The sequence below is a fragment of the Acanthopagrus latus genome, chromosome 14, assembly GCF_904848185.1.
Source record: "Acanthopagrus latus isolate v.2019 chromosome 14, fAcaLat1.1, whole genome shotgun sequence".
In the NCBI taxonomy this organism is placed as follows: domain Eukaryota; kingdom Metazoa; phylum Chordata; class Actinopteri; order Spariformes; family Sparidae; genus Acanthopagrus; species Acanthopagrus latus.
Window position 1 is genome coordinate 11,388,476 of NC_051052.1, and position 12,635 is coordinate 11,401,110.

Here is a 12,635-nt window from a genome sequence, read left to right on the forward strand (position 1 = left end):
GACAGCGGGGACGGAGGAGGACAGTTTCCGTCTTCACTGAGTGCCTGTATGTGTCTCTTTGGGTAAATAACAGCTGAAAGCCACAACTTTGGACTGAAGGCTAGATGTAATGGAAGCGTCTATCAGCGGGCACCCTGCTGGTTTGATAAGAGCAAGTTCACTGCTTAAGGGAATCTCTCCTTTCCTGTCATTTACACTGTTATTCATGCTTTTTTTTTTTTTTTTTCCTCCAGGTCATTCCATTTTGGCTCTTTTCTCCAATATCTTTCGTCCCTCCCACTGAAAATACTCCATCTGTTCCTCTGTGATACAACCGCTCACTGATCCCTGTATCAGTGCAATTCAATTGAGTGCAATTTGTTGGCAGGGAATATGAGGAAGAAACAATATGGCAAACTGAATCCTCAGATTCTCTCTTGCATCTCTCGCTCGTGATCTTATTTCCCCTTGCTTGATTGCTGATTCGTCTCGAATAACTACGACTGCTCTGTGTGTGTGTGTGTGTGTGTGTGTGTGTGTGGATTGTGAGTGGAGTTTAAGCCTCTGTCGGAGCCTGTGGGGGAGCTGCAGGCAGGGCTCTGTAACACCAGCCGACCCGCTCTGTGATGGTACTGCAGGAATGTCAGCCAAGTCATTCACATGTAAAGCTCATAAATACTGTCTGTATACCATAAGCATGGTCAATGAAAGGTATATATTTTGTCAATACAACACAACTTACTTACATACTTAAATGAGTTTTCTTGGAGTGTCTAGAGGGAGTGCATGTGTGTGTGTTTGTGTGCGTGTGTGCGCGCCAGTTCGCCTTCACTTGATTGGCTGTGCAGTCCCCGTTCCCTTTGGCTACTGTCAATGTTATCAACTCACGCCCAGAGGCATGTGTGCACGCTCTCTTTACTCCATATTAGCGAGGACCAAGTTTGAGACCTTGAGATAGATGATTGAGGGTTAAGACTCGGGTTTAGGCAAGGTGAGGGCACCTTATATATACATGGCACATTTCATACACAGAAGCAATTCAAGGAGCTTTACATAATGAAGTGTCCAAGGACGCAGGGGAGAGGTAGGAAAGGATATAAGAATAGTTTAAAAGTGATATAGAAGTTTTGTTTTTTTTTTTATTGTTGAGGGTAGAATTAGGTTTAGGTCTAGTCAGGTTCTGCTAAGAAATTAGACAGCTTTTACCAAATGATGTGTTTCTGCTGACATGTTATGTATTCCTTACTGCATTCAGAGAAAATGAAACTATTCATGTCTATTCTGGTTAAACAGTCGTGCCGCGGTAGCTCAGGGCTGTAACTTCTGAGGTCATACTTGCTTTAGTTTTTATAATGTCCTCTTCTAATTTTCCACAAATGGCCTAATGTTATTTTATTTTTTATTTTTTTCCCCGCAAAAATGAAACCTGTTCTAGAGGCATATTTACAGCATTTACAGTCTGCTAATAATTCTGGCTTCAATTACCAAATTAGAAAAAGAAAATGAAGCATATGCTGTCGTCTATTTTTGTCCCAAGAGTGTCATGGTTAAAAAAATAATTTAGTCGCACAAATGAGCCTTTCACAAGTCCATTTTGTACTCACTTTATGTGTATGGAGGGCTGCACAGTTAATTATACATTGTCAAAACTACAACATCACCAAGTCCATCCATCCACCAGTTTCCTTCCTCTCATCTGAGGTGAGGCGGCAGTGGCAGGAGGCTAACAGGAATATTCCAGACATCACCCTCCCCTGAGACACTTTGCTGCTCCTCCCGGGGGAACCTGAGGCGTTCAAGGCCAGATGAGATCTGTAATCTCTCCACTGAGTTCTAGGCATCCTGGTCAGATACCTGGGTGTTATGTATGCCCGGTGGCAGGCAAAAGTGGGAACCAGGGCATCCCAGCCTCTGACCAAGTTCAAAATCCAAATCATAGAGGCTGCAAACTTTTAAGATAAAATGTTTGACATATATACTAGATGTATATTTCTTGTATGTTGTTGGGTAGCACCTTATTGTATGTGATAGTAAGAGTAAGTCTTTATTCTTGATCGAGTCTGTGAAGCAGTACCTCTATACATCATGGCCTTTTCAGTTGTTTGTGCTGCATGCCGCAATTGCACCATTGGCATGTACAGAAATTGTTCTACTTCCTGAACAAGAATGAAGTCAACTGTAGTGGATCAAACTTAATCCGAAGTAAATCTACAGCACTGCAGAGATTTTCAGCAATTCGCTGTTTAAGGTGTGTGGTCGCAGTTAACAGTGCAGCTTTACTTTCTTTCTGTTCCACTTTCTCCCTCTTGTCAGACTGCCGGTACCAGCGCTGTCTCAATCAGTGCGACAGTCCAGCTGGCCACTGTTGTCTTTCTGTTCTCCTGCTCACCTTCTCACTTCATCAGTGTCTCCACAACTCATATTCCCCTCCTCTTTTCCTCACTTGCCCCCTTCTCATAACATCGTTTTTTGATTCATTTTTCCCACCTCCCCCCAATACCTCGCTATCACTCTCCCTTCCAGACTTCGTCTTTATATTTCTACTGTTCCCTCCCATATTTCCATCCGTCTCACCCCTCCTTCCTTTGTCTGTCTCTCTCAGTATTCGGCAGACAGCTCTCTCCTGATGAGCTCCATATCTTGAGAGCTTGTCAGCTGTGTCAGGTCTGTCCTCCTCCAAACTACTCTGTGAAGCCCACTAAGGACCTGAGGACTAGTGCGCTGTCCACTGCAGTGTGTATATGTGTGTCTGCCAGAGTGTCTTCTTCTTTCATTACCACTGTCCTCTGACTTTCTCGGCAGAATTTAAGGGTAGCGTAATAAAGCGGTTAAATTTAGTAGGATGTACATATCAGTTCTGTCTACATAGCGTCATCATATCTGTCTTTCATTCCAGTGTCTGTACACTCTAACTAGTGCCCTCAAGGGCAGTAAGTGACTGCCTGCCTGTCTGTTTGACAGCACAGCTGCAGTCATTCAACTCGCCTTAAACTGCTCGCTAACAGTTCAGTCTCTGAAAAAAAAATGAAGTTTTCTCTTCCTAGAAGTGTCTCATGTACTGTGCCGCAGACTAACTTTTTTTCATCACCATCCCATAATTTCTTACTTGAAATAACTGTAAATCTACCCCAGATCAACATGCTTTACTTAATTATGCTATGGTGGCCCCAAGGGGCAAAACCCAAGTACATTTCTTTTTTTTTAACAAAGTACAACTACATTATGGAAAACACGACATTTTAGAAAAACACATTTCACAAACCACAGTGACATTTCAGAAAACAAATACTTTTTGAAAAAACCCCACAACATTTAAAAAATCCAAAATTCTACTGTGTTTTGTGGAATGTGTGTCAAAGATGTTATTGTGTTTTAACCCTCAGGGCCACTGTAGAATCCTTTATAGTTGTTAGTCTTTTTACCTCCAACTGTGCAATTGACTATCAGTGTTGTCAAATGAATCTGCAGTTCACCGTCTTATGTGTCTGAACTGAAATCGCTTGTCCTGCTATGTGTTCAGCTTAGTATTTCGGCCATTAGCTAAAAGATATTAGCTCCATTAGCTGGTAGCACCCTGAGCCAAAACACACTGCAAATCTTGTGAAAAACCGGATGTGTCCCGTTGACGGTGTGGTCACGATGTTCTCTAAGATTTTAGCACAATGTTGTATTTTACTCAGGTTTTTTGCTTAGAAGCCAGCCAGTGATGGTATTTACGGTAACAGCATCGGAGACGTCGGTAGCCAGTGCTCGGTTCAATTTTTTGACCTTGTAGACGTGTTCAATAAGTCATCCTGGTGAAGGTCTCTGTTCGTCCCAAACACATTTTCTGTCATTAGACTTGCTGCTCATTCCATCCAAACTCTCAGGAAAACAAGCCTGAAAGTCAGTTCAGTGTCATTTCTATCGCTTTCAGCTTGCATTAAACCACACGCATCTGGTGTTTCAGCTTGCCAAAAAATGCTAAGAATCATTTACCGTTCTTAGATGAATAGACAAGCTCGGCAGCACACGGGCAATTAAGCGACTTGATCGGTGCCATCATTTCATATACCGTTTGATCCGACTTTGTCTGCGTGACTCTGTAGCTGTCACTACACACACTTTCCTGCTAATTCCGCTCTCGTTAAACAATCCTTTACTTCCTGTCTCCCCGCCTTGTCCCATCTGTCCTCCTCTCTCCCCTCGTCAGACGCATTCTGTGTTTGGACTGTTACACAGACTATCTCTGACAACTTGAAATGTGACAAACGGCTCTGTGTCTAACTCTCTCTCCCTCTCTCTGTGTCTCCCTCCTCTCTAGATGTATATCCAAACTACCACCCTGACCATCTCTCTCAGCCTGTCCGCCTCTGTGTCTCTGGGGATGCTCTACATGCCCAAGGTCTACATCATCCTCTTCCACCCCGAGCAGAACGTACCCAAACGAAAACGCAGCTTTAAGGTGAGGGGGACGATTTGATTGGTTCAATTTGATTTCTAATAAATCTTACAATTTGTGGAATATGATTTAAAATTAACTAGGAAAACACAGTCACAGTCTTACCATGCTAATTATCCTAATTTCCAATCAATGGCTTCCTGGATGATGATGCAGGCGATCGTGACAGCCGCCACCATGTCGGGGAAACTGAGCCAGAAGGGAGGAGACCGGCCCAACGGAGAGGTCAAGACTGAGCTATGTGAGAGCATGGAGACCAACAGTGAGTAAGAGAACACCGAATTTTTATAATTATACATATAATAAACTATATAAAACTACTACATCTACAGAAGTTCATTTAAAGCTTAAAAACATGTGGACTTAAATATTAAAGGGTTACTATTTAAAGTGACACCTGATGATCTTAAAGGGTAGCTCCACCAAGAAGAAGCTGCATGGGGTCTGCTAAATTACCTCCAGTGATGTCACGCTGTGACTAAGTTGCATTGTGGGTAATGTAGGCACCAGGGGTTTGTACAGGAAGAAGAATGCACAGAATAAAAAAATGGGTAATATCTCTGGTTCTGCCTCATCTAATCAAATTAAAACCTGTTGCCTACATTACCCACAATGCAACCAATAATGACATCACTGGAGGCGACGTGCTGTACCAGTTACTTACAGCTCCGTCCAGAGCCACCAGAGGCTCCATACAAACACACTCTAATGTGTAAAATTGGTGGGCTTACCCTTTCAGATCATCAGTAGTTGAAGTGCAGTAACATTTTACAACTAGAAATCATTAAAAAAAAACATATAATATACATGCACGATACCACACATACACATCCAGAGAGATTAAAACTGAACACTACTGAATGTGAAATATTGATGTTCAACATATATGTACTTCATTGTAATACATTATTACGGAGATAACCGGTGTCATGATGGAGTAGAACAAACAAACAAACAACAAACATCCCTCATGTACATTTCTGCCCGCATGGACCTTCTGTTTGGCTCTTAATTAAGTAAAAAGTTTAATTCGAATTCAAAAAATTCATTTCACGCCTGATGCCTTTTGGTTGCGTGGCAAAACAGCTGCAAACGTGACAGTTTTTTAATAGCGTGGTGCGCTCTCCCCGTGCTCTGACAGTGACGCACCGTTGCATCCACTTCAAAGCTGTATTTTGTGTCGAGTCGGTTCTCCTGCGTCAGCAATCTGCAGATGAAATGACAGGAGTGTGTGTGTGTGTGTTTGTGTGCGTGTGTGTGTGTTGGCACATATGTTTTTGTGTGAGCCTCCATCATTCTATAAATGTAAGTGGATTTGTAAGTCCTTTGGCGCGTGTGTATGTGTGCATTTCTCTTAATAGCTGCGGGTGTAGGTGGCGTTCGAACACGTCTTTGTGTCTAATCACATAAACAGATGGATGTGTCAGTGTTTCTGAGTAGTCTGCAAAACCTGGATGTAGAGAGTGTTAGCACTTTATTGGCGTGAGTGAAGAAGGTTTGTTCAATATGCAAAAGTTAGGGGGTGACGGTTAGTTTGCCCTCTCAAACTCACCTGCTTCACCTCCCAAAAAGTTCCATATGGCCTGAGCAACAATTTATTCACACAGTGGTGACAGGCTGAATGCAAGTACCCAAGCCTCTACTCTTTTTTCCAGTACTTGACATTTTGCTTAAGAGTGCTCTTCAGAAAATATCAATAAAAAGCTTTTTTTTGTCCCCCAGCCTGCATGCACTCACCACTCATTTCTTTGATACCGGTTATATTTTATTCTTTTTTCATCAAGGACTTTTTCCATTATTCCAGCAGGGTGATGGCGAAAACACGAGTAAAAGACAGAAAAGGGGTTTGTATGAAAGCATCAGAGTGTAACAATGGCGCAGTTAGACGCCCTGTGGTCCCTGCCAAAACTTTGACATTTACTGCGGAGCGCTTGAGGGGACACGAGACATAATGGGTTTGACAAAAAAGCCCCGACAGCTCAGGTGGACTGTGGACGTGACGCTGTTACGTGACCATCTGTAGCCAAATCTGCTCTCAGCTGCTCTTTCTAATCTGTTTCCTTCCCTCTGCCCCCTCCATCCCTCCAATCTGTCTCTCTGCCTCCATTCTGTTTTTCCCTCTCCGCACCTCCCTCCAACTCCTTTTCCCTTGTTTCCATTTCCCTCCCCTTTCACACAGCTTCATCAACTAAGACAACATATGTCAGCTACAGCAATCATGCCATTTGAAGGGACCACAGAAGAAGAAGAAGAAGAATGAGAAGGAGGAGAAGGGAGGGTTTGGACAGGAGAAGGGGAAGTGGGGGGGGGCGTGTCTCGAGGGCCGTGCCAAACGAAAAGAGGAGCCGTCGTTCTTGGCCGATCGGCCGAAGAACCCGGCGGATGGACAAGAGTGCCCAATGGAATCCAAGCATGAGACATTTTGTATTGTTCCGCATCAAACCACGGAGAGGTGGGACCACATAAACAGCCAGTCAAGTGTGCCTGCTTCCCCGCTGCTCACAGCTCATTGGTCCTACCATGAACTTAACTGTTTTAAAAAAAAAAAAAAAAAGACACAACATGAAAAAAGCGACATGCCACAGGATGCTGTGGCGGACCGAGTAACTATTAAATCCTCCCCCCAAAAAAGAAAATGTCAACAAAAAAAACACGAAAAGAAAAAAAGGTTAAAAAATGTAAAAAGAAAAAAAAAAAAACCTCTCAGAAACCATGTAGACATTATATCTAAAAAGGGCAAAGATGGGGCCGGGAAAGAGATTTAACAGATTACATTTTCAAAAAGATATTTAAAAAAGAGAAATGTACGAGAAAATCTATGAGACTCTAACATGTTTGTTGTTCTTCTCTACTTGTAAGTATTTTTGTGGTTGTGACGATTTTTTCATTCTTGTCTCACCGTTGTCTGATGGATCGCCCTTGCTTAATGAGATGAGTGTGTTTCCTCCTGCTGTCTTGGCTAACCGGGTTGTAGCCTTGGGTTGTGAACCTGTAAAATGCCATGGTTGAAGCATGCCAGTTTTTATACAAAAAGGAGATTTATTTATAATAAAGGAATGTTTTGCAAATGTGTAGATTGGTTGGCTGTTTGTACGTTTTGTTGTTTCATGGGGCGTCACTCTGGGGTCCTGTCGTAAATGATCCCTGGGTAAGTGATAAGACAGATGGGTCTGGTAACCGAAAACGGTAATGTCGCTAATAAGCAATTATACTTTTTGAGCGATTTTCCCTTTATTGGTTCCTCATTTTTCGTGTAGTCTACTTGTCTATAGAGCGAAATATCTCAACAACTATTGAATGGTTTTCCATGAAAATATATCATGTTCCCTTGATGATGACTCCCAATGACTTTTGTGATCCCTTTTAGTTTTTGTCTACAGTGCTATAACACCAGGTTCAAATGTATGGTTTGAAGTTTTAAATGGCCTTGTCAAATTCAATTTTCAAAGAAAATAGCCATGACATGTTCTACCTACATCCGTTTGTCTCTCAGGATGAAATGCAGCAGCTCCGGTGACTACTTGGCTATTAGCTAAAATGATAACATTCCCATCAGCCTCTGTTTAAAATAAAAGTCCTTACGTGCAAGCCTTGCCACTGAGCAGCCGTATCAGCAACACCTGGGAGCAGTTACTTTGGGCTAACAAGGCCAGGCCCCCATGTAAATGAATGGAGAGAGAGTCATAACTTCACTTTCAGTGATCACTTGGGCACACACACTGCATGTATAGAATCACCGGTCAAATCTGACTGAAACACTCGAGAACAAAAGTGAGAGTTTAATGTTTTATGTTTGAATTACTTCACTTTCCTTCCTGTGCTGTAGTTTGACATCCTCCTTATCTATGTTCATTTGAAGTCTGCCTGCAACAGCACCAAATTGGCTTTTGGCCACACAAAAAGGCTATAAAGGGATAGTTCAGGTTCAGGGTCAAGGAAAATGTTCAGTTGACAAATGTTGTTTTGATGATATTTTTCTGTACATATGCTGCGTTCCGCTGTCTACATGTGTGTTTCCTGCAGATTCCTGCCATTGCTGTGACACGGCGGAAGTGCTCACACTTTCAAGCTTCTCTCTCAAGCTGCTAGTTCTCATTATAACAATTCTCAGTTGCAACAACATTCATTTGATTTTGATTTCACACTTTTTGATTCTCTGATAAACCCCGATTTTTAGAACATCCCTCAGTTTATCCAGCAGAATAGATCTCTTTCCGAGTTTGATTTTACTACAATTTGCTTTGCCTTATATATTATTTACATCCAATAAATGCTCTTAGATCTCTTCCGCCCTCCTCTCCAACATTCCCTCCTCTCGATGTAGTGGTCTCCCAGCAGACACCATGTTGATGGGAGAAATCTGCCAGAAAGAAGGCCTGGGGGGGGTAGATGTTGAAGCAAACTGGACAGAATTCCCTTCACTGGAAGCTTGCAACAATCCACTGGATGTCCAGCCTTCAGAAACACATGTGAGCCGAGAAGGAAGCAGTCGGCGGCATCAGTGGATCCACTCTTGATGGAGAAGGAAGAATCAATAACGCTGAAGGCGACGTTAAAATGCCGCTCACGCGAGGATGGTGTGCCCTACATGTAGATGTCAGATGAAAAGATGTAACGTTCTGTGGATGCGTTCCCACGAATTGCTGTTTTTTTCATGTGTAGTATGTTTGTCGGCTCTCCTGGATGCCATGAAATGCTCCCTTGATGTCGAGGCTGACGTGTAGACAAAATAGTACATGGAGAGGAAATGGCCTTGCTCTGTAGACATAAAATCACAGCAACAATTTCTGCTGTTGGCATTGTGGTTTTTTTTTTTGAACAGCCAAATCCCCAGTGTCCTTGAGGAAAACACTGAACTCCTACCTGCTTATTTACTGGAATCAGCCCAGGAAATATTGTGAAGCGTGTTCTGTGACCCTAAACCCCATGAAACCATTTTCATAAGCCAAATGCTACCTTTTTAAAGAGAGATTTGTTGCCAGCCAATAATAACAGCAGTTCTGATGTGTAAACCATGACAACAGGTCAAGTTTATTCATGCAGCACATTTCATACGACCAGCGTGGACTCGGTGTGCTTAAAGACTCGAGCTCGGTGGAAGAATTCCATGTAAAAGTATTCAGACTAGGACTTTTTGGGGTTTGTTGGTTTTGCAGAAAAAAAAGGTGCCGTTCCATTTGTCTTGAAATGTTTCACTGTCCTGGTCAAATAAGAGAGTTTATCAAGCTTAAAAACAATTCATGGAGATTGCTGATGCTGTGCATTACCAGCCCAAAGTGTCGGGATCTGATGACCTGGGAAAGAGACTGAACGATCAACCATCTTCTTTTTTTTCATTAATAAACAAACATTATGTGTTGTACATCAACAGAAACAATTTAACGCTGTTTACCCTTCAGTTATAGTCCAGAGTTTTAGCATTTTCCTAAAGGTGAAAAAATGTCAGTGGTGACTCAGACCTAGAGAAGTGTCAATTACACCATCTTGAGATTGTTGGTAATCATAAGGTATCTTTCACCTTAATTGTTGATCAGCCATGCTAGCAGCTGAAGCTAAACTTAGCCCAGTTGGTGCTTTGAGTTAAACCCGAACAGTGGCATGCCTTCATGCTCCCAGTGACAATGCTACACTAACATTGTAGAGATGTTCAGCAGGAATAAGCTCAACCATTTTCACTGTCTTAACACATTAGCATGTTGACATTTACTAATTAACACTCAACTCAAGATACATCTGAGACTCTTTGCTGATGTATTTGCCAATGCATTGGGACAGTTTATAGAAGAGGACCTGATGATGGTACTTCATTAAGAGATAAGAGATTGTGACAACAATTCATCCTCTGGGAAACATGAATCACAAATGTTATGGTAATCCATCTGATAGACGATGAGACATTTCATTCCAGACCCCCAACATTAATCTCATGCTGGCGCTTGAGCAAAAGTCATTGGATCACCAAGTTCATCTGGATTCATCTTCTGGAGACCATAAATCTCTGTACAAATTTGAAGGTCAGTCCATTCAAGTGGTGGATCAAACAGTCAGATTGCATTCCCATGCTGCACTCTTAGGAATTCAATCAGTGGTGTGCATTTGTGATACATCTGGAATGTTCGACAAAAATCACCGGCATTTTGACAGACTGAAGCATCAAAAGATCAACGCGCGGCCAAATGTTGCACTCTTGATGAGACAGCTCTCATCCCGTCTTGAGTGGAGAAAGCCTTTTGCTCTCGTCAGCGCTTTCTCCACACGTTCTGGAGTTTTCACATCGCTCATCAGGAGTCACCCTGGGAATTGTAGTAAATCCCCCTCCGAAGCAGATGTCGGAAACTTCAGTTTTCTGTCATGCAGCTGATTCGTGTAAACAGAGGTCGGATTAGCTGTCTCGTGAATGTGATTAAAATGGATAAGTGTCGGGGGGATCACGGGCCGCGTCCCTTGACACTTGTTTGTCATTGCACATGTAAATCTGACAGAGAGTCTTCCGGTGTTTCCCTGAAAGAAACCAGATGGTGGATGTTCTGACCCCGTTGTCACTTACTGAGTGAGTGATACAGCTGCTGTGTGTGCAGGGGCGGATTTGGCGTGATTAATTAGCAGTGAATCAGACTGACAAAAGCGACAGAGCGCAGGTGTGGAGGACTGATAATAAACCGACCATAACCCAATTCGTAAAAATGTTATTTCCTTTCATTTTATTCTAGTAGCAGACACTTTTCTTTGGGGTCAATAAGTGCAGCAAGTGGTGATACTTTATTTGACAACTGTTACAATAGGGCATGACAAAGGTGCCGGCAATATGACATTTATATGCATGAAACCTCCGGTGATCAAATCTCACTCTAAGAAGAGGCTCAAGCAGAGACACACATAATCATGCAGTTATTTTAAAACACCCACTTCGGCATGCAAATGACCTTATCTCTATGCAAATCTCAGGCAAGACGTAAGTGAAAATGCCACTGGTTATTTCAGGTCAAGGTGTATCAGGTGTGAGTGCACACCCCTGGAGCACACACTCAGCTGTTCAGCCACTTTGCCACAGGTGTAATACAGCACACAGAGCAGCCAGGCTGTGGTTAGGAAACAAGCAGGATGATTAATGCCACGCCATTACTCACAAGACCGTCTATGAGGAAATAAAAATAAGATTTATGGCGACAACTACTTCTAAAGAATTCATGATAGTTAAATATTTAACTCACTGGGCTCGCACTTAAAAAAAAAAAAAGCAGAATCAATTGTGAGCCCAGTTGAAGACTGATGCATGGTTTGAGATCTGATTTGGCCATGTTTGGGAGGGGACGATCAACTGTGAGCCCTGTGCACACTCAAAGTTAAAGGAAAAGTGCAACCAAAAACTAAACTTCAATCATTATTGACTCACAGCTATATGGATCGAGAGTTGGGTGAAGTTTTGCTGAAGTAGGTGGGGACTTGAAAAAGCAAGTAAACAATGTCTTTTTAAATCAATTTGGGGTCCCCAGGTTTTCAAAGACTTGAAGTACGCTAGACAAGCTGTTTTTTTTTTGTTTTTTTTTTTATAACATTTAAAACAAATCCCCATCTACTTCAACTGTCTAGGAGAACGCTGCAATGCTGTTTTGCTGTGAAGACTACAAAGCTCAATTTTCCTTCAACACTGGGGGGAGTTTACAATAGCTGAATTTTCCTTTTTGGCAAACTCATATTTTAAGCTCAGGGTTGCTGAACTCAAACGTGCGTAACACCAATCTTAGTGTGATGCACGGTATTAAAAATAGACGATCAAAGAGCATCAGGTTTTTGTGAATCAGATAATGAAATGAATCTTAATTTTGCAGTGAGTCATGCACACTTGTGTAACTGATCCTAGGTCAGCTCTCATTCGGGCCATTGCTGGGCAGAAGGGAAAGAAAGTGTGGCCTTTCCTTCCATTGACATTAGTTTTAAATTATGGGCTTTTTAAAGGTGACCTGATTAGGCTTTGTTCCTGTGGGACCTTGTTAGCGAAAAGAGCACCTAATGACCTTTCAGCCTCTCTGTGATAGCTGCAATGGACATCAGGCTAATAGAGGAAACAAAACAAAAACCTAGTCCTGTGTTTTTCTCTTTCATGACATGTTTTTTTTTTTCCACTCCTAATATCTTGTTTTTGTTTGGACGTTCGGATAATATTTACTCGCTGTAAATGTGGGCAGGGTACAGGACACGCTTTCCAACAGGGGCA

General features: G+C 42.3%; 1 protein-coding gene across 26 annotated transcripts in view; it reads left to right on the forward strand.

Annotated features, from left to right (window-relative positions):
- grm8a (glutamate receptor, metabotropic 8a) overlaps nt 1-12,635 on the forward strand; it is a 453,766-nt gene that overhangs the window by 232,618 nt on the left and 208,513 nt on the right. For 13 of the 26 annotated variants that reach the window (XM_037121952.1, XM_037121956.1, XM_037121954.1 and 10 more), the window contains 2 exons: nt 4,283-4,423; nt 4,577-4,686. In XM_037121952.1, the coding sequence (XP_036977847.1) occupies nt 4,283-4,423; nt 4,577-4,686 (251 nt within the window). Of the gene's footprint in view, nt 1-4,282; nt 4,424-4,576; nt 4,687-6,224; nt 6,388-6,599; nt 7,495-12,635 lie in introns of those variants that run through there. The other 13 variants (XM_037121960.1, XM_037121958.1, XM_037121959.1 and 10 more) reach the window with 4 other exon arrangements.